The sequence below is a fragment of the Pavona decussata genome, unplaced genomic scaffold (genome assembly GCF_977016875.1).
Source record: "Pavona decussata unplaced genomic scaffold, jaPavDecu1.1 SCAFFOLD_28, whole genome shotgun sequence".
Classification (NCBI taxonomy): domain Eukaryota; kingdom Metazoa; phylum Cnidaria; class Anthozoa; order Scleractinia; family Agariciidae; genus Pavona; species Pavona decussata.
Genome location: NW_028145451.1, coordinates 2,468,866 through 2,491,645, shown reverse-complemented (window position 1 = coordinate 2,491,645; position 22,780 = coordinate 2,468,866). Strand labels below are relative to the sequence as shown.

Here is a 22,780-nt window from a genome sequence, read left to right as displayed (position 1 = left end):
TTGTAAAGTTTACTATGTTACTCATAAGACAGCTTAGATTGATAACAAATCTATTATTAGATGTTTTGGTTCGTAATATCGCTGTATATTTATACTCGTTGTTTGCGTTTCAACTTGCCTTGGGGACTCGTCCATACAAGTCACAGTTAGTAACAAGTTCTTCGATACCGGCACGGCACCAAAATGTCTTTCTCCAGATAATCTACATTGAATTGAGTTCTTGACATAAAGTTCAACGTATTTTTAGACAGAATATCGTTGTGACCTTGTTTTTTCTGTTTTGTTCGATCCAGTCTTAACAAAAACTTCCGCTGAGCCCGGGTTGTTGTGATCCAAGCGCCGCTTGTGTGAACATATTGGGCTTTATTTCCAGTGGACTTTACATCCACTCACTATTTTGGACACTTGAAAAGTTCTTCCTTACATTCTGCGATAACAAATGTTGTCATCCTGTTGACAATTTTGTGAGGGCTTCCTTTTCATGTGACCAATCATAACGCAGGCCTGTGAGAAAGGAAGTTGCTTACAATTATAAAGCGAATGTGCCTCCAACAGTTGCCGTATTTTGATCAGTGAACTTTGTTACTTCAGTTCACACGGACAAGGTAAGGCGATATTAGAGTTATGACTTGTTATTTACCATAGTGGCTTTACTGGTTAAGGAAATTTAGCGAGATGATATAATAATGTCCTAACGCTAGTTACTAATTTGACGTTTTACTTTTTACTTTTTTACTTGTTCAAAAACTTAATTAATTGTAGAACCAGAAGAGCGGAGGAATTTTTTACATTTAAATATTTCAATTAGTTAGTTGTTAGTATTATTAGATTAGTTTATTTATTTCATTATCTTTTGTAAATTCAGCTCGTTAATTCAGTTCTTTTCAACTGCCAGAGAGAGTTTTAATAAACTTAAACTTAAACTTCTTATGACAATGAACACTTTTAAATCCTTTAAAAGGGATTGGCGTCGAGTCTCAAAAGAGGTTCATAATTTTCCCTGAGTTCGTAGTTTCTCTAAGAATTAAAGTTTTCAGCAGTTTTAGGAGACCTATAAGTAACTCCTAATACTGAAGGTGAATTAAAAATTCGAAAAGAATAGATCCATTAAAGTAGTTTGTGAATTAATGTCCTCCCTAAATTATTTTCGTCTTACACTTAATTCTCGGGTACATTTAGATAGACGCCAGCGCCACAAGACAAGAATTCTCTTCCATTTGCAATATTCTGCTGTTCAGGGGCCGGTTCCTGAAAGGTGTAATATCTCTATTCCAGGGATAAATGTGCCTTATTCCAGGAATAACTTTTCCCCCGGAATAAATTCTGTTCCTGGAAGAAGGAATAGCACTATTCAGGGAATAAATCTGGGATAAATTTATTACACCTCGCGAGGTGGTAATAAATTGCTATTCCAGGGATAAATCTGCAAAAACAAGATGGCCGACATGTCGTTGTTTGGTCGTCTTGCTGATGCAAGACGAGCCAGACCGCGGCGTTTTAGGCTTTTTAATGCACAATTGGATGAATACTTAAGCGAGAAAGACGTCAAGTCAAGTTTCCGTTTTGGTAGAGACTCCATAAATTACCTTGCCGATTTGTTGTCCGATGATCTAGCGAGAAACACCGCTCGTAATCACGCACTTTCGCCACTTGTTCAAGTTCTTGTAGCCTTACGTTTCTTCGCATCTGGAAGTTTCCTAGAGGTAATCGGCGATACATTCGGGCTACCAAAATCCGCGGTCTCACGATGCATAACTGCAGTATCACAGGCTCTAGTACGCCGTCAACATTTGTTCATTGTTTGTGTGTCAGATCGGTGGAGAAAGATGAAGTCTTTCTCTATAGCATTGCAGTTTTAATATTAAAACACGAAGGGAAACCTTCTGATGTATTAATACAGCTTTTAAAATTTTTAAGATTAAGCCCATGTAGAAAGCTAATTTATTTGTAGAAAACCGTGTCACCAGTAGAACTAGTGAAGATAACTGAAGCATACGGAAATATGGGAAGGGACAGACAGACGGAAAGAGGAGTGAACATAAGGCTGAAACCACTAAGGCCAATGAGAGACTAACCGAATAATCAGACAAATACCCCATGTATACCAGCCAAAATGAACAAACCACACAACCGAAAGCCAACCCAGCCCCATAACCGAAAGATCAGCATAAGAAACCAATTGCACGGTTTTGTAGTTGTAATTGTAGTTTGAAAATGGGCTATTAGTGTGTACATCTTTATTAAAATTTTTTATTAAATTTTTCAGTCCTCTGTCCATATAGATATTGGATACGACAGCACGACCGAAAGAACAGCACCAAATGTCAATTTCACGGTTGTTTTTCGAATTGAGGGCTTCTTCGTAAATGTTTTCATACTGCTTTTAAATGGTTAAATTTTATTCTTTATAACATGTTTATGCCCATGGATAACAAAAAGAACTGGTCAAGCGGAGGAACAAACTGAAAAAACCAGAAACGCAAACGAACGAACAAACGGAAGCCCGAGCGAACGAACATCCAAACGGGCGAACGGACGGCCGAATGATCGAGTTAACGAACAAACGGTCCACCGAGCGCTCGCCGGCAAAAACGAACGAACGAAAAACCGAGTGAACGAACCCGCGAAACGAGATGAACAGTTGAACGACCGAGTGGACAGCTCTTTTGTTTATAGTCATAGGTGTTTATATGGATCGATTTTCTGATATTAAAATGCAAACTTAAAAGCGCTTATCTTTTCGGAACGAATGAGAAGCGACGAGCTTTCGTTCTTATTAATTAATGTTAAGTATAAAGTATTAAAAATCTTAGGCACGTATTTTAGTGAGCTCACCAAAAAGATAATTTTAATTATTTAATTTTAATTATTTTGCTTTTGTCACTCCATGCTGTTTCTTTTAAGAAACAGCATAGAGTGACAAAAGCAAAATAAAGCTCCGTCTGCTCAGAACTCTGTCAATCTCGTCTTGGCCGTGCTGAAGAGCCCTTTCCATTTCTGTCTTACTTCGTAGATGGTTCTTTTGGCTACACCAACGGCATTAACCTTCTCTGTAATGGCTTTCTATGTTTCAGTTTTGGTTTTATTAGTAACATTGTTGGTAAACTTGCTTTGCAAGATGCCTTTATTTGCCTCCACGTTTTCTGTAATTATTGTCAACTCTCTGGTAGTAAAATTTGGTTTCCTTTTTCTTTTTTGGCACTGTTTCCGGTATCCTCTTCCGGATCCATGTTTACACAGATACAGAAAAATTTCGGCCACAGTGCTTTATCCACAGGCAGCCCGCGCGCGTTGCACTCAATTTCCCGCCAAACCTGTTTGTCATGTGGGAATCCCCTTTGCTGGAAGATTTATCCCTAGAATAGCAAACTTATCCCTGGAATAACTATTCCAAGAATAAATAGTGCTTCCGGGAACCCATTTTTATTCCTGGTATAGTTATTCCTAGAATAGCAGATTTATCCCTGGAATAACTGTTATACCTGGTATAATTTATTCCTCCTTCCAGGAACCGGCCCCAGGTCAAAAGGCTCATACAACCAAGTTTTGTTATGCGAACGAAAGTTGTTTGTGATCTAGTAACTTCGTCTTATCGAGTCGGAGTGTTTATTGGACAAAATACGCACATTAGTCGAATTCATATTAGAGACGGAAAATCGTCTGAGACGGGAAACTCATCACAAGACGGAAAACTCGTCAAATGTGAATCCGGTATGTGACGAGTTTCCTGTCTCAATTTATCCGTCTAACTTTCCCGGCCAAACCGACGAAAAAGTTGGACGAGAAACTCGTCAGCGACGAAAATCCGTCCTAAATTCCTATTAGACGTGAAAATCGCGACCGGATTTCTGTGTGTCCTAGGATTTAAGACTGGACCGAGAGATCCCCCAAGTGCTTCTGGGATAGAAAATCCAACATGGCGTCGAAGCTAAATTTCACATTTCTCGGAAAACTAACACGGTTAACCGTCTTTTAAATTCACACTAGTCGGGTTTGTGAGACGAAATTCCGTCCGAGACGAGTTTTCCGTCTTCTAATATGTACTGTACGAGAAGAAAACCTTAGCGGATGTAAGGAGACTTTTATTAATTTAATTAAGTATCTGCCCTCGCCAACTGCATAAAAGCCAGACTATCATTTAGTGTATAATGTAAGTGTACTTATTTAGTGTATAATGTAGTGTATAATGTACATGTGTACTACTTTTGTCATTTATATTAACGTAATAATACAGGACTCCATTAAAACCAGCTATGCTGAACTGGATAATCCCTGTAGAAATATTTTTTTACAACGAAAAAATATTATCATTTATTATCATTTATTATTATTATTATTATTATTATTATTATTATTATTATTATTATTATTATTATTATTATTATTATTATTTTCATCATTTAATTAGTTTTTATCTTGGGGTGACTGACTAGTAAAACCGCCAGAACCTGAGTGGCTCTAACGTATCTTAAAAGCTCCAGTGATCAACACACAGTCTCCTCCCCGTTACCAATGTTTCTTATGGCATTCGATTGGAGAATTCTATTTAACTTCAAGACGTTTTGTCTTTGATGATCCTTTCATTTATTCTCGTGACCTTGTCCTAGAGCAAATAGTCACGTGATAATCAGATGCTGACCACTATTGGCGCTACAATGGTTAATTTGTCTGTCTACTTGTGTTCTGATTCGTTAAAGAAAAATCAAGCAATTTTTAGTATTGAAAGTAAGCAAATGTCCAGGCAACTTTGTTACGAGCTATATAAGCCGTATTTCAGTAATACCAAAGGTTTATTCCTTTATCAGTTGAGTGTCCACGTTTCTGAGTGAACTCGGGGATTCTGCTCTTTTATGTAAAAATAACTCGTAGTGCCTAGATTCAGCCTTAACAAGGTCATAATCACGACAACCCGTTGTCCGACACACTAATTTGCTCTTAAGAGCCTTGAGGACCTTTCACCGAAAATAATCAAGAGCCATCTCTATAAAACATAGTAATACGCTGTTCACTCTAAAAATCGTAGTGGAAAAACTATAAAGTGTTTTACAGAGGACTCAAATGTTTACATATTTTGTAAAAGAATCTCTTAATTTTAAAGCATATACCTACAGTCGAATCATTAGGTTGGCCAAAAATGCAAACAATTAATCGAAACTAATCTTGCTTGAATCCACAGCCTGTAGCACACCAAATCAACTGGGAATTTAACAGCTACTGGATTTATTGAGAGGATGGCTGAATCCTTCCTTGTGCTATTAATCTTTTCAGTAATTCCCTTAACCCATCAAGGCGGGATACGCCAACCACACTGTTATAGAAGACAAAACATTGTCAGATTCGAAACAAAACAAGGAACTGCTATTCCTTCGTTATCAGTTTCCTGTGTCCTGGGTGGTCGTCAAAGGACTGAATTATCGTTTGATATCAGCGAGCTTCTTAATGTCGCAGGAGTTAATAAAAATGAGACCTTTTTTGATTTGTATGTCTTCATTGGATGCTGGTCACCCATAATGCTGAGTTTCAACAATCAAGGCAATGCTGTTAACAAAAACGTTTTGCTGGAATTGAATATCGGGTGGGAATGCAGAATTTCGATGCAATATCTTGCTGTCTGGGCCAAGGCAACCTACTTGTGGTCATTAGAGTTATCAGGTAGGAAACTGAGCCTTATGGATTCATTTCAAGATAATGAAGATTTTGCAAGCGACTTTAAAGATATTGCTTACCTTAAAACAATGATCATCCCAAGTATGTTTACTAACCCAAAGATTGTCTGGCCGAACATGGCGGTTTTAAGACTTGAAAGAATGTCAATGAAGACGATTCCGTCATATTGGAAAACTACAATGCCCCATCTGCAACAACTTTTTTGGAGTTTCAGCAGCGTAAAAGAGCCACCAGAATTTCCATGGAATAACTCCACACTTGATCTTTTCCATGGCTTGAGATGGATCACCCTCAATATTGTTTCTTTGACTGGTAACCTCCTAAATGTCGAAAGAAACCTTTATCCCCGTGCACTAAGTCTGGATTACAATCACATCGAAGATTTATCGTCTTATATTTTTCGCGGATTCATGCACTATCTTGATCTTCAAGCAAATGGATTAAAAGTAGTTGGACAATCATGTTTCCGCAACTTAGAGGGACTAGAGAAGGTAGACCTTTCTTTAAACAAGTTGGTATCGTTACCTGAAACTCTGTTTCACGGATTAACCTCCTTGCGATACATTTGTCTTGCATTTAACAACCTGTCATTTCTTAAGCCAAAACTATTTCAAGGCTTAAAAAACGTCAAGAGAATTCACTTGAATAATAACAACCTTAATTATATTCCAAAGGGATTGTTCAGCTCGCTCAACACACTGGAGTTGCTCCATCTAGAGAACAATAAGATCGCATCAACTGACGAAAACCCATTTCCACGACACTCTGCGTTGCGAGAGGTTCTCCTAAAAAACAACCATTTGTCTGCCATTCCCAGTTGGATATTTCGCCTCAGTAAGATAGAGGTAATCGATCTATCATTCAACCGAATCACAGGGCTTCAAGGTCTTACCAAAGCAATAAATGGGAGAACACATCACCAAAATTATCGGCGCCTTGTAATTTTAAATTTGGAAAACAACAATATCACGACGTTAGGATCTCCCTTGACGTATGCAAGTAATTTATTTTTTACCCAAGGATTCAGATTAAGTTGACTGGAAATCCACTAACCTGTGACTGTGTGATGTCGGATTTCGTAAAGGGAATTAAGCTGTCTACCCTGTTTAATCGAGAAATGCGACTACAGGTTTATTCCTGGCAATGTGGTTCGCCACATGAACTACAAAACAAATCGATTCTGGAGGTTAGAGAAAATCAGTGGATGCATAAGGAGGAACCAGAAAACTGCCCTGCTGAATGCGTTTGTCGAAAACGTTGTTCAGATGAAATTATTGTTGTCAATTGTGGGGGAAAGAGTCTCGCAGAAGTACCAAGCTCAATGCCACAAGGTCTGATTGAACTCAACTTAAAAAACAATGAAATCAAAGACATTCCTCCATATCCTTATTTGATAAATGTGACTGTTTTGCAGTTGACAAACAACAAAATTGACGAACTACGACTGTCTACTTTAAAAAAACTAAAGCATACCAACACTCTGCTGATTGATTCTAATAAACTGAGAAGTGTACCAAGGGAAGTTGAAACTATGAATTTTACAACATTGGCTCTGGATCAAAATTTGTTTAAATGCGACTGCACGACTAAATGGATGAAGCACTGGCTACTTAGAAACGAGCGGCAAATAAACAATGTTGAGAAGGTGCTTTGTACATCAGGCCAAACCCTTGGACACCCAATGTTAACTTTGTCAGATGATGAGTTCATTTGTTCGCCTGATAATATTGAGGAGAGAAGCTTTTTCACAGGAAACATTTTGGCTGCTATTCTTGGTGGTCTGCTTCTCTTAATAATGATTGTTGTGATCCTGCTTTACAAGTACCATGGAGAAATGAAGGTCTTCATGTTTACCCACTTTAACTGGCACCCTTTTGATCGCATAGATGAGTCCGATCCAACCAAGATATACGATGCCTTTATATCGTACAGTGGAGATGATCATCAATGGGTCGTGGAAACGTTACAACAAAGATTGGAGAACCACGATCCTCCTTATAAACTATGCTTTCACTACCGCGATTTTCGTGCTGGAGCACCAATCGTGGAAAACATTCTGAAAAGTGTGGATGAAAGCAAGCGCATGCTGATGGTGCTCTCTCCCAGCTTTGCCAGGAGCGCGTGGTGCTTGTTGGAGTTTCGCTCTGCTTATCGTAAAGTGATAGAAGATCGCATGAATTACCTCATAATTATTCTGTTGGATGATGTAAACATGGCTGAGTTGGATGAGGAAATAAAGCTGTACATGCGCACTAACACCTATGTGAGTTACAGTGACAAGTGGTTTTGGCAAAAGTTGTTTTACGCAATGCCACAGCAGGCGGAAAGAGAATCGATGGAAGTTGGAAATGTGGAATCAATCGAAAGCATTAGTGCAAATCATATTAACTCTGTCCAAACATTAGAAGACCGAGGATTGAATATTAATACTTCGGATACGTTGTCACTTGTTCAGAAGTAAGCAAAATTTCAAGAAATTCAACTGTTCTTGGGCTTTGTAGAAATGGACGAAAGCGACATTTTGTAATTTTATTTTTTCCTGATTTTTGCTTCAAATTGTATCAATGTTTGCTCAGACTGGTACCTGTGTACCTAAAAAATGTTTGCTGGTTAGTTTTATCCTCGCCAATTTAAACGAAAGTCATTTTTTCATGAATATTAGCTATTCGGGAATCAATAATATTTTGTTCCACTAAAGAACAATAAAGGGACAACTAAAGGATTCTTTAAATACATAAAAAGAAAGAGCAAACTGTAAAGCAATATCTTTTAGAAATTAAAATAATAAATTAAACCATTTTTTGGGAAATCGGTTAACGTTTGTAATGAATAAGCAATTTTAGGAACTATTTTACTGATATTCATTGGCGTATGAGCAAATTATTTTTGAGGGGGTCTGAAGTAAAGTTTTCAGAAAAAACTTTGTTGGCTAATGGTGCACTAGGTCGGTTAGACGTTGGGACTACGCGACTCCTATTCATGACTGAGAAATGGCGAGAAAGAGGTTTTCTTGCACGAGAAAATCTTGGTCCCTTGTCTGTTCCTATCAATTAGCCTATTGCAATCGCTATTGTGAATGCCGTGTTGAGCAGAGGACTGGGTTGAGACGCAAGTTTTATCATATTTATAAATTGACAACTATGCATCGTAGTAAAAGAGCACTGTAATATTATACATTTGACCAAGTTTGATGATGTTAAGTTGTATAGTAATCAAGTCATGGAACTCAAAGCATGGTTCAAAATCCATGCAAATGTCTTTCATTTTGAGACAGCGTCCCACAAAACCATATAAATACTCAAAATGTTCTTATTTTTGTGATATACTTAAACATTGATATTTTATATGGTAGTTTCAATTTATAGATCAGATAAAATTTGCAACTCGACCCAGTCCCCTGTTCAACCTCGAAGTGTTATAATTGTATAATAAGATCAACTATTCGGTTTGAAGTTTTTGGCTTATGTTAGGATTGTTACATGTTAGTGATGGTTTGTACAGTCCGCTAAGGTTTATTATACCCAGTATCCTTACCAGGTATCCAGATAGAAGGGAGAAAACGAAAGATAACTTACGACCAGAGATAAGTCCATCACACTGAAACGAATTTATCGCCAGCCATGTTTTTATTTTCCCTAGCCGCTGATCAGTTCGTTTATTGGCTGAAGCTGCCATTATAAATTTGTCGCCAAGTGAAAAAGTGATCAGTACTTCCAGTTTTTTTTTTGACCAGCAGGCGTTTTCTATCCTCCAACTTGCAAATCGGTTTAAACATTTCAACATTAATCAATTGAATTGAGTTTCTGTTCCCGATAAAAATAAAAAAAAAGGTTATATGCTAGAACTAGAGCCACCTTTTACAACCAATCTTCTTCGATAACCTGACATTTGTTCTGTATCGAACGAAAAAAAAGCATTTAAGTTCAGGAACAGAAAACGCCCGCTGGTCCAAAAGCTGGCAGCACTGATCAAAGAGTGTTTGATCCTGCCGGGAAAATCCCAATCTCGTACCCAGAGTCCTCGTGCCAGGCTTTTTGGTTAGCGACTGGGCGCCAGGAGAGACCCTGGGTACTTCAAAAAAATTCCTTTTGTTTGATTGGCTGCCCCGTAACGGCTTGCATTGTTTTACACTCCAGAGTCTCTCCTGGCGAATAATCGCTGGCAAAAGAGCCTCAGGACTCTCTGTTCGAGATTGGGTAAACCGCCGGGAAATTTAAAGTGGCTTGAGCCAAAAAACGAACTGGTCAGCCGCTTTGGCTGATATTCATATCCACCTCACCCAGATAGTTGATATGTTACCGAAGAACAGTTTTAGCATTTGTGGCTTTGCTCACATTAAACAATAAATGGAAGTTGGACCTTTTCAGTCCAGTGCCTAACCATAAATGCTTCAAATGAGTACTTAATCATCTGCCTAAAAGCCTAAGCTCTGTTCTCGTGTACTTCAATGGGTCGTTGCTACAATATGAATAATTCATCTTGTCAGCCTTGTCAGTAGGGGTGTGATGTGGTTTGAGAGAATGAAACAATTGGTGAATCAAAATAAGCAGGAACTATTAGAAATAGGAGATGTCGAAATTTTTATATTGACAAATTGCGAATAAAATAAAATACTGCCCAGAAAACCGACTAATTGACGTACTTCAATATTCGATATCCAATATCACTAAGTACACGTCAAACGAGTAGAAATATGCCGTGATATTCGTCTGGTTAGTTATTTATACAGCAAACTGTAGGATTGGAAGTTATTTTTTTCACTATTGTTAAATCGGTTTCCTACGGCGCGGGCAGTTGCACTGTTACATCTTTTTTTCATAATTTACGTTTTCTATGTTACTCATAAATAGGGCAAGTTGAAAATAAATCTAGTGTTAAATGTTTTGCTATATACTATCGCTGTATGTTTTTACTTGTTCCTTGTTTTTCCACTCGCCCTGTGCGTTCGTCCAAATACGTCACTGAGCTCGTGACAAGTAAATATCAAAAATATTGAGTTGAATTATTGTTATTTTTAGAAAACTGTTGTTGTGACCTTTGTTATTTCTTCGATCCAATCTCAAAAAACTTCAAGTGTGCCATTTGAGACATTCAGTGCTATACACACATGATTTTGACCGCTTGAAACGTTCTTCATTACAGTTTACGTCAAGTTTTGTCATCCTTTTGTCAGTTTTCTTTGGCTTCCGTTTCATCTGAGCGTAAGTCAGAATACAAAACGGTGGGAAGCAGGGTTACTGACAATTGTAAACCAGACGTGTATATTCATAACGCCGCCTCCAACGGTTACCGTATTTCGATCGGCAATCAGAAAAATGTCAAGCTAATGAAAATCTTCGTTCGACAAAGCTTTGTTTCATTGAGCCATTGGGAACTGCACATCTTGCCGCACTGTGAAGAAACGGAAACGTTCAAAAGAGCGGTGTCATTTTGTGTAGTTCAGCTTAATTGCCGTAGCTGTTTAGTTGTTCAATAGATTGCTATTGTATCGAAATGTTGCGTTATCCACAATTGTTTCCAATATCGCGAACCAAACATGTGTGTATTTGATCGGCTTGAAGCAAATTAAAGCGAAACCTGAAGCTATTACTCGCATTAAACAACAAATGAAAGGTGGTCGTTTTCAGTTCAGTGCCTAAACCTAATTGCTTCAAATGAGAACTAAATCATCTCCAATCGAAGCTCTGTTCTTATGCACGTCACTGAGTTTCTTATAGCTACGAGACAAGGAAAACTTCATCCTATTAGCCTCCTGAGTAGCGTAATGTCGCCGGTTTGAGAGATTGAAAACAAGCGGAGAATCAAAAGGAAGCAGCAAGAAATAGGAGAAAATAAACTTTTATTTAAGGAAATTGCGAGCAACATAATCGACTTCCCAAGCAACCGATCAGTCTGAGTACTTCAATATTCGTAATCAAACTTCACTTGGTACTGATCGAGAAACGCGCAAACCGAGCAGTAGAATGCCGCCATATTTCTCTGGTCAGTTGTTTTCACAGTGAAAAACAGTTTTGAAAGGTTTTCATACAGCGTTGAACCTGTTTGCTACAGCCGTGCCAACAATCATTTTTATATTCTCTTGTTAAGATTACTCTGTTACTCATAAGACAGCTAAGATTGATAATAAATCTATTATTAGATGTTTTGGTTTGTAATATTGCTGTATATTTCTTCTCGTTGTTTGCGTTTCGACTTGCCTTTAGCCCTCGTTCATATATGTCACAGCTAGTAACAAGTTCATCGATACTGGCACGGCACCAAAATATCTTCTCCAGATATTCCATATTGAATTGAGTTCTTGACACAAAGTTCAGCGTACTTTTGGACAGAATATCGTTGTGAACTTGTCTTTTATGATGTTTTAGATCCAATCGTAATAAAAACTTCCGCTGTTTTTGGGTTGTTGTGATCCAAGCGCCGCTTGTGTTGACATATTGGACTTTACATCGAGTGCTGTACATTCATTATTGTTGCCACTTGAAAAGCTCGTCATTACATTCTACGATAACAAATTTTTTCATCCTGTTGACAATTTTGTGATGGCTTCTTTTTCATGTGACCAATCATAACGTAGGCCTGTAAGAAAGGAAGTTGCTTACCACTATAAAGCGAACGTGCCTCCATGTAGTAGTTGCCGTATTCTGATCAGTAAACTGGCTAATAAAAACCTCGCTCGACAAACCTTTGTCGCATTGAGGCATTGGGAACGGTACATCTCGCCTTCAGACCGTGGAGTCAACAGATCACTTTGTTACTTCAGTTCATACCGACAAGGTAAGGCGATATTAGAGTTTTGGCTTGTTATTTACCATAGCGGCTTCACTGATTAAAGAAATTTAACGAGATGAACAAATAATGTCTAATAGCTGGTTAGTCGCTTGGCGGCGTCATGGCAGTCAACATGTAAGGGATTGGCGTCAAGTAAATAAAAAAGAGGTAACAGATTGAATAATTCCCTTGAGTTCGTAGTTTCTCTGAGAATTAAGGATTTATGAGACCTATAAATAACTCCTATTTGTCTTAGGATGACTGACTAGTAAAACCACTAGAACCTCTGTAGCTCCAACGCACCTTTAAAACCCCGATGATCAACACACATAGACCCCTCACAGCTAATCAGTATTTTTCTTGTGGCTGTTGATGGGAGAGTTTTTTTTTCAACTTCAAGACGTTTAGTCTTTGGTAATCAGCTAATTTTTGGTGATCATCGTTTTGGATCAAATAATCAGGTGATAATTAATCAGATGCTGATCGCTATTGGGAGTATAGTGGTATATATGTTTTTCTGCTTGTCCTATGATTTATTAAAAAATACAGTTTTTATATTTTAAATTATTTTAAGTAGACATTTCCGAAAATGTCGATTTTCATCGGATTATGAATAAGCCGCATTTCAGCAAGACGGAAGGTTTATTCCCTTTTCACTTGAGTGTCCACGTTTTTTCGATGCACTTGGGGATATTGCTCTTTTATGCATCAGTCATTTCCAGCTGTGCCCATCCCCCCCGGGCAATAGTGGGGCATTTTTCCACACTGTCCATCCCGGGGGTCGGGCATTAGCCTTCTACCAATTTACCCCGGGGCATTTGACAATCTCTCCTTTTTTACCCTACAGCATTGTCGCTTTCTTAATGACAAATTCATCGGCAAATACAGTAAGTTAGTTATTGAATACATCTAGAGAGGACATAAAATGGGACGCTAGAGCTGTAGAATGACCTATTTTTACACTTACTACGGGAAACAAGACCCAACTAGGACTTAATTTGGTCTGAATTAGCTTAGATTTTACTGAAAGTAAGACGAGAAACGAAGAAAATAAAACATTTTTGACATGTTTGAGCCACCACCACGGGGCATTTGAATAACTATTTTCTCCCGGCGGTGGGGCATTTGCCAGTTTTTTTTCAAAAAATCATAATTCCCGGGGGTCGGCCCGGGAGGGGGGCGGGGATGGGCACTGTTGGAATTGGCTGATGCATTATGCAAAAAGTCACTCGTAACGCTTAGATTCACGCCTTCACAAAATTGCCCGTCTTTCAAAATGATTACTAGTGAGCTCTTAAGCTGCGCATCGTTCTAAAAAAATCAAGAACTGTCTCTACAAAACATATTAATACGCTATTTACTGAAACCTATTTTTCAATTTTACAGCATATGGAGTCGAGTCTTTGGATTGGCAAAAACAGCCGAAAATTAATTGCAATTGGTCTTGCTTGAACCCACAGCCTGAACTACAGCAAATCAACTGGGAAATCAACAGCTACTGGATTTATTAAGAAGATGGCTGAATCCTTGCTTGTGTTAGTATTCTTTTCAGTAATGGCTTTAACCCATCAAAGCGAGACACGAACATTACACTGTGACAGATTAATAAAATTACAATCCAGATCCGAAACAAAACAAGGAACTGTTGTTCCGAAAATATATGCTAAGTGTGGTCTGGATGGTGGTCAAAGGACTGAGTTAACATTTGATATCAGTGAGCCTCTTAATATCGAAGGAGTTTATAACAGCCACATCTTTCTCCGTGTGACTGTCCTGCTCACGTGCTGGTCACCAATAGTACTGAATTTCAGCAATCAAGGCAATCTTGTCTACAAAAACATTTTGCTAGATTTGCGAATCGGGGAAGACTACAAAGTTTTGATGCAAAATCTTGATGTTTGGGCCAACGCAACCTACTTGAGATCAATACAATGAAAAGTTAATTTACTCAATTTAATGGATTCAACTCAAGGAAATGATAATCTAACAAGCAACTTGCTTACCTTACAACAAGTATCAACCCATGTAAGTTAATTGCCAATGACGAAGAAATGTTTTGGCCGAACAAGGTTAAGTTATTTCTAAAAACGCCAATAAAAGTTACTTTGCCATTTCGGAACATTACAGTTATCCGTTGGCAACAATTTTCTCTGAGTTTCAGCAGCGTGAAAGAGCCACCAGAATTTCCATGGAACTCCACACTTGATTTTTTCCAATGCATGAGGAACCTCTATCGCCCTACACTGAGTTTAGATTACAATAACATTGGAGATTTATCGTCCCACATTTTTCGCCGATTGCTGCATTCTCTTCGTCTTCAAGAAAATGGATTAAAAGCCGTTGGAACATCATGTTTCCGCAACCTAGAGGGACTAGAGACGGTAGACCTTTCTTCTAACAAGTTGGTATCGTTGCCCGAAACTCTGTTTCATGAATTAACCTCCTTGCGATACATTTTTCTTGCAGGTAACAATCTGTCATTTCTTAAGCCAAAACTATTTCAAGGCTTAAAAAACGTCAGGAGAATTCACTTGAATGATAACAACCTTAATCATATTCCAAAGGGATCGTTCAGCTCGCTAAACAAACTGGAATTCCTCCATCTAGCGAACAATAAGATCACAGCAATCCATCATTTAACCGAATCACAGGGCTTAAAGGTCTTTGCAAAGCAGAAGAAGGGACACTATTTCGACCGCATGTAAGTTTAAATTTGGAAAACAACAATGTTACGACCTTAGGAACTTCAGAGCAGTTTAAAAGAGCGTTACCTTATCTTGATCCATGGCTTCACATTAAGTTGACTGGAAATCCACTATATTGTGACTGTGTGATGTCGCCGACTTACGCAACAATTATTAAGATTTTTTCATCAACGTTTGGTTTCTTGGAATGTGGTTGGCCGCATAAACTTCAAAAGAAATCAATTTTCGAGGTTAAAGAAAATCAGTGGATGAATAAAGAGGAGCCAAAAAACTGCCCTGCTGAATGCGTCTGTCTAAAACGTTGTTTAGATGAAACTATTGTCATCAATTTTGAGGACAAGAGTCTTGCATAATTACCAAGCTCAATGCCACAAGGTCTGATTGAACTCAACTTAAGAAACAATGAAATCAAAGACATTCCGCCCTACCCTTATTTGATGAATGTGACTGTTTTAAAACTGTCCAATAACAAAATTGACGAACTGCAAGTGTCCACTTTAAAAAAGCTAAAACATATCGAGACTCTGCTGATTGATTCTAATCAACTGACAAGTTTACCCAGGGAAATTGAAACTATAAATTTTACAAAATTGGCTCTGGATCAAAATTTGTTTAAATGCGACTGCAAAACCATATGGATGAAACACTGGCTACTGAAAAACAAGCGTCGAATAAAAGATTTTGAGAAGGTACTTTGTGCCTCAGGTGATACCCCTGGCCAAGCAATGTTCAATTTGCCAGATGATGAATTTGTTTGTTCTCCCGTTCGAGATGAAAAGTCTAATATTCATCGTGATGAGAAGAGGTTTCTTACAGCAACCATATTGGTTTGTATTCTTGGTGGTCTGCTTCTCTTAATAATGATTGTTGCGATCCTGCTGTACAAGTACCATGGAGAAATGAAGGTCTTCATGTTTACCCACTTTAACTGGCACCCTTTTGATCGCATAGATGACTCCGATCCAACTAAGATATACGATGCTTTTATATCGTTCAGTGGAAATGATCATCAATGGGTCGTGGAAACGTTAAAACAAAGATTGGAGAACCACGATCCTCCTTATAAACTATGCTTTCACTCAGTGGTGGTTGGACACGGTCCGCAAAGCATGCTGGGGCGAGTTGTCGGTTCGTGGTCAGTTGTAACAAACCTTCGTGAGCTGTGCAGATCTCAAGGAATGACAAATTTTCGCTTCAAAAAGGCAGAAAATCGGTTAATTCGGTAATTTATTCGATAAGTTTTCTCCGGTTACCGTAAGCGCACATCGACTGACTAATTTAACGCTCAAAACGTTGGGTTTACACGGCGATCCTAGCGATCGATCGATCGAAAGCCGGTACAGCCGAAACTGCTCCATGTAATCAGTGTAATTACCACTTCCATACAATTGCAAAACCAATCCTGTTGTCCTTATATAAAATCGTACCTTTTTGAATTATAATGTACGATCACGGGCTCGAAAATCTGGCAATGAAATATTCAGAGTTCATAACTGCTGGAATCCAATTCTGGTGGAAATAGCCGAATATTATAAAACGAAATGAAGTAAACAAGGATTGTAGGGAAATGAAGATTTTCACGGCCTTACTGGATAGGAATTTCGTTTAACCGTTCTGTATACTGGTTGCCAATGAGACTGGGACATGGAAAAAAGCTCTCACACAAGTTCAGCTTGCAAGAGTCATAAATTTTAGCCACACAGGAGTACTAAATTAGTAAATATATGTTTGACATAACAAGTTCTTCAATAATAATTTGTTTTATTACATCACATGTTGCATGAGGGAAATGAAAACATCAAATTGATCTTGAATGAAATAAGTCAAAAAACCTGGTAAACAATGCCAAATACTCTACCTTCCTTTACTGGGCAGACCCTTACTTTGTATGGAAAGACAGTGTATTGGATCAAGGTGAGGGGCCCTGGGTGCATGCTCCCTCTTTAATTATATATTTAAAAGAAAATAAGGCCTTTTAATACAAACATCAATACACAAAACAACGTTATGGAGATTATGTACATTAGTACCCTCAAACATAGAGAGTGTGAAAGCCAAATAGTAAGGTGGTAAGGAATCACAAATGAACAATTCAAATTCAGAGTAAGTACAAATAGCTGCTCAAAAATGATTCCATAGTCCAACAAACTATGATAGCACACAATATAAAAATATTGACTTCACAAAAGTTTTGCCCCCCCCCCCTCCCCCTTTCCCATTACTACAGTGGTTCAGCCTTATGAAAAACTCCAAGAAACCTGTGAGCAATATTCTCTTTGATCTTGGAAGATTTCTAGTTCAGTACTAACAAGACAGACTACCAAATATCAAATCTATGTTTTTATTTTATTTCAATAATAACAATAACAATAATAATGAAACCTGCTGTACATATTGCACATGTAATTCATAACTTGGCAAAGGGGCACAGTATTATAGTCACACTAGATGTCCTCCTCTCCTTTACATGTACTAGTCACTTTAAATCTACAACATATCTATGATGATTATGTTATTGGATAATTTGGAGAAATATTGAAATACAAATTGAGGGGAACTCTGCTCACAAGGCATGCCCCCCACTCATAAACTAAGGGCCTGTTTGCATCGAAGTGTATTTTGTACACCAATGTGAAGGTGGATGACTCGACATAGTTTGCAGAGCATACCAGAGATTTCCGCCACTGACAATAGTCAAGTGCAATTGAGATCAAACTTGGCAAAGGAGGACAGTATTATAGTCACATTAGATGTCCCCCTCTCTTTAACATGTACTTGTCACTTTAAAGCCTACAACATATCCAATAATTATGCAAAATTTGGATTGGAGAAATATTGAAATACAAATTGAGGGGAACTCTGCTCACAAGGCATGCCCCCCCACTCATAAACTAAGGGCCTGTTTACATCGAAGTGTATCTTGCACACCAATGTGAAGGTGGATGACTCCACATAGTTTGCCGAGCATACCAGAGATTTCAGCTACTGACAATGGTCAAGTGTAATTGAGATCAAATTAGCATACATCATCTTTGAAGGTCATCTTGCAAATCAGCTGTCAATCCCTTTTATTAACAACACAAATTACATACAATCTATACACAATTATAGATTAATACAATAAGCACAGAGGTAATAAGCCAAATCATCAATAGAGATTTCATATATGCTTGACTTTTGATGTAAAATATATACCTGAAGTGACCAAATATTTTCTTGTATGGGAATATATGGAAATATATACAGTCAGTTAATGCATAGAGTGTATAAATATACAGCTCAGGCATGCAAATTATTGTACAAGCATACAAGATATACTTTAAAAGTATAAGTAGAATGTAATTTCTGCACAACTGATTATTAATTTATGGAACTAAGTCGCAAGTGTTTCCCCTTTTTAGTTATTAATTTTTCTGTGGATCTGTGCTTGTGATAATAATATTTCCGATATTTTAGTCGACATCTACCAACAGTCCATAGCCCTGAAGCCTCAACATTTTTGTCCTGAGGTGAAATAGCAGGTCATTTAGAACAGCCGGCTAGAGCTTTCACTTGAGCTTTAATTGTAAACCTAGAGACAAATCAAGCAAAGAGGAAAACGTCACAATAAATCTTTGTGTTACATCGTGACTCGCTCATTGTTTGCTCCTCACAATCGCCAAACTTTAAACGCACATAGCAGAAAAACGGTGAGAGGTGCGATGGGGTGCGATGCCTTAAAATCCAAGAGCAACTTTTTATTAAACAAATGGTGTAACTTTTTTTCCTGGAACCCTGACGATATAGCGTCAAAAAGCAAACGCGTTCATTGATCATTGCACGTGGAGAAAAGCGGCCATATTGGACAAGCTTGCGAGGAAGTCGAATATTGACGACAATAACTAAGGAAATTATGAGAATATACAATCACTGGTCACCTACATACCTCGTCACTTGTTGAATCCTTTCATTTGGAAGAAAAGCCGTCTACATGGTAAATAAAACAGTAAATAAGACGAAGCAATCATTCGCGTGAAGATCCTTCCTAAAAACGCTGGTGAAAGAATACGGTGATGTGATTGGCCAATTACTGCTACCATGATGCTCTTCGGACCGTGTCCAGATTTTCGCGCTGGAGCACCAATCGTGGAAAACATTCTGAAAAGTGTGAATGAAAGCAAGCGCATGCTGATAGTGCTCTCTCCGAGCTTTGCCAGGAGCGAGTGGTGCTTGTTGAAGTTTCGCGCTGCTCATCGTAAAGTGATAGAAGATCGCATGAATTACCTCATAATTATTCTATTGGATGATGTAAACATGGCTGAGTTGGATGAGGAAATAAAGCTGTACATGCGCACTAACACCTATGTGAGTTACAGTGACAAGTGGTTTTGGCAAAAGTTGTTTTACGCAATGCCACAGCAGGCGGAAAGAGAATCGATGGAAGCAGGAAATGTGGAATCAATCGAAAGCATTAGTGCAAATCATAATAACTCTGTCCAAACATTAGAAGACCAAGGAGTCAATATCAATACTTCGGATACGTTGTCACTTGTTCAGAAATAAGCGAATTTTAAGAAATTCAACTGTTCTTGTGCTTTGTAAAAATGGACGAAAGCGACATTTTGTAATTTTATTTTTTTCTGATTTTTGCTTTAAATTGTAACAATGTTTGCTCAGACTTGTTCCTGTGTACCAAAAAATGTTTGCCGCTTTTTATTCCTCGTCAATTTAAACGAAAGTAATTTTTCAGGAATATTAGCTATTCGGGAATCAATAATATTTTGTTCCATTAAAGAACAATAAAGGGACAACTAAAGGATTCTTTAAATACATAAAAAGAAAGAGCAAACAACAAAGCAATATCTTCTAAATCTGCCTTACAAAGGAGTCTTATTATAGAAATTAAAATAATAAATTAAACCATTTTTGGAGGAATTGGTAACCGTTTGTAATGAATAAGCAATTTTAGGAACTATTTTACTGACATTCATTGGCGTATGAGCAAATTATTTTTGAGGGGGTCTGAAGTAAAGTTTCGAAAAAAAAAATTGTTTGCCAATGGTGCACTAGGTCGGTTAGACGTCGGGACTACGCGACTCCTATTCATGACTGAGAAATGGCGAGAAAGAGGTTTTCTTGCACGAGAACATCTTGGTCCCCTGCCTGTTCCTATCAATTAGCCTATTGCAATAGCTATTGTGAATGCCGTGTTGAGCAGAGGACTGGGTTGAGATGCAAGTTTTATCATATTTATAAATTGACAACTATGCATCGCAGCAAAAGAGCACTGAAATATTATACATTTGACCAAGTTTGGTGATGTTAAGTTGTATAGTAATCAAGTTATGGAACTCAAAACATGGTTCAAAATCCATGCAAATGTCTTCAACTTTGAGACGGCGTCCCACAAAACCATATAAACTCTCAAAATGTTCTTATTTTTGTGATATACTTAAACAAAATTGATAAACATCGTTATTTTCTACTCAGTTACGTTAAAATGGTAGCCAACTGACAGGATTTTACAGGGTAAACAAAAATGAGACACTTTATAAGATTTTAATTGTATGGCTTTTTGGGGGACGCCGTCTCCAAATTAGAGGCTTTTGTATAGACTTCAAACCATGTTTCAAGGTCCATAACTTGGCTGTTATTCAACTTAACACCACCATACTTGGTCAAATAGCTAATCTTAACGTTATCTTTTATATGAAAGTGTCAATTTACAAATCAGATAAAATTTGCAACTCGACCCATTCCCCTATTCAACCTCGAAGTGGCCTATAGTTGTATAATAAGATCAATTAATCGCTTTGAAATTTTTGGCTTATGTTATGGCTGTTACATGTTAGTGATAGTTTGTACAGTCTGCTACTGAGGCTTATTATACCGAGTATCCTTACCAGGTATCCAGATAGAAGGGAGAAAACGAAAGATAACTTACGACGAGAGATAAGTCCATCACACTGAAACGAATTCATCGTCAGCCATGTTTTTATTTTCCCTAGCCGCTGATCAGTTCGTTTATTGGCTCAAGCTGCCATTATAAATTTGTCGCCAAGTGAAGAAGTGATCAGTATTTCCATTTTTTTTGACCAGCAGGCGTTTTCTATCCTCCAACTTGAAACATTAATCAATTGAATTGAGATTCTGTTTCCGATAGAACTAAAAAAGGTTATATCCTACAACTACATTCTTCCACCTTTTGCAACCAATGTTTTTTAATAACCTCACATTTGTGTTGTATCGAACGAAAAAAAATCATTTAAGTTCAGAAAAAGAAAACTTCTGGTGGTCAAAAAGCTGGCAACACTGATCAAAGAGCGTTTGATCCTGCCGGGAAAACCGCAATCTCGTCCCCAGAGTCCTCAGGCTTTTTGGTAAGGGGGTGGGTGCCAGGAGAGACTCTGGAGACTTCGAAAAAATTTACACTTTTTGATTGGCTGTACTGTAAGGGCTTGCATTTTTCTACTGCAGCAATCATGCGGCAATAAACGTCCAGTAACCCAGGGTCTCTCCTGGCTACTAACCGCTGGCAAAAAAACCTGAGGACTCTCGGTATGAGATTGGGAAAACAGCGAGAAATTTAAAGTGGCCTTGAGCCAAAAAACGAACTGCTCAGCGGCCAAGGAAACAAAATTGGGGGGCAGTGAATTCGTTTTAATGTGATGGACTTAAAATAACTCGCTACATGAAGCTTTAACGGAACTCTTCCAGTCTGTTTCATAATGATCAAATTAGTAAGAAATTTTTAGTCATTTTTCGTGCTAGATAAATTTTAAAGCGATAGCTATCTTATTTCTTTGTTTGTTGCTAACATTCGTTGATGGCATTTTTTGCATTTTCGATGGAAATATGGCCGTGTTAGTCGAATATCACAACTTTCACGCCTTATTTGTGGAACAAACACTGAATTGCAGCAAAATGGTTTAACAGATTTCCACTGATGATGGATGGAACTTTCCATTTATATGTGCAAGAGCCTGTGAGTACGAGCCATAAGTACATGGATACAGCCAACACGATCAAAACAGATATTACATATTAAGTTGAATTCTTAACAGGAACTTCAATTTATTTTTAGACAAAACATTCTCGAGGCCTTTAAGAGTTTTGCAATCCAATATTAAAAGCTTCCGGTGTGCCAGTGTTTAGACCTAAGCTCCTCGTAATCATAAAATAAACATTCAAAACACGTAAACTACAGTAAAACAGACCCAGACAAAGAAAATAAAACCCTAGTTTTCGGAGAAAGCGTATAACGACTGAAACTTTACCAAGATTCAGCCTTCTTATCTAATACCGGTTTAATTTCTTGAGCCTAGAACTAGCGCGAATGTCGAAAAGAATTCTTGCTCTTACCGCTTGCAATTAAACAGAAAAATCTGTGGAGGCATTTTAAGGATATCGCGATTTATGCAAAACAGGAACTATTTCACTGATCTGCGCTTTATTTTAACCGTTTTCAAACATAAATGTCTTAAAATCAGAGCCACTCATGAAGCTCAATATACATTTAGAATATTTTGCTATGAAGAAAGACCTTTTAACAGAAAAGAGAAAGTGTGATATTCTCTTTTCTTCAGAGATATTGGTGAAAAATGCGGGAATTAACAAAGTCAACCAGTAAAAAATTGATTGATTATTTACTCGAAAATCGT

At 37.8% G+C, this 22,780-nt stretch overlaps 2 protein-coding genes, 1 long non-coding RNA gene and 1 pseudogene across 4 annotated transcripts; 3 read left to right on the top strand and 1 right to left on the bottom strand.

Moving 5' to 3' along the window:
* Positions 1 to 217: 217 nt before the first annotated feature.
* LOC146485095 (uncharacterized) lies at positions 218 to 6,704 on the top strand. Its single transcript, XM_085103727.1, has 2 exons — positions 218 to 605; positions 5,177 to 6,704. Exon 2 carries the CDS (start codon positions 5,232 to 5,234, stop codon positions 6,702 to 6,704), a length of 1,473 nt encoding a protein of 490 aa, XP_084959853.1. The 5' UTR covers positions 218 to 605; positions 5,177 to 5,231.
* Positions 6,705 to 6,733: 29 nt separating this feature from the next.
* On the top strand, positions 6,734 to 8,128 carry LOC146485094 (protein toll-like). Its single transcript, XM_085103725.1, has one exon. The coding sequence runs from the start codon at positions 6,734 to 6,736 to the stop codon at positions 8,126 to 8,128; it is 1,395 nt and encodes a 464-aa protein (XP_084959851.1).
* A 3,340-nt stretch (positions 8,129 to 11,468) lies between these two features.
* On the top strand, positions 11,469 to 20,059 carry LOC146485092 (protein toll-like; annotated as a pseudogene). Its single transcript, XR_014863497.1, has 3 exons — positions 11,469 to 12,441; positions 13,822 to 16,238; positions 19,243 to 20,059. The product of XR_014863497.1 is annotated as a protein toll-like (transcript).
* On the bottom strand, positions 18,180 to 19,225 carry LOC146485093 (uncharacterized). Its single transcript, XR_014863498.1, has 2 exons — positions 19,066 to 19,225; positions 18,180 to 18,711 (listed from the first exon to the last, which is right to left on the bottom strand). It is a non-coding gene; the product is annotated as an uncharacterized LOC146485093 (long non-coding RNA).
* Positions 20,060 to 22,780: the final 2,721 nt, after the last annotated feature.

Bases quoted from the DNA above. Each gene is read 5' to 3' on its own strand.
- LOC146485095 (XM_085103727.1), top strand. From the start codon at position 5,232: ATGGCTGAATCCTTCCTTGTGCTATTAATCTTTTCAGTAATTCCCTTA.
- LOC146485094 (XM_085103725.1), top strand. From the start codon at position 6,734: ATGTCGGATTTCGTAAAGGGAATTAAGCTGTCTACCCTGTTTAATCGA.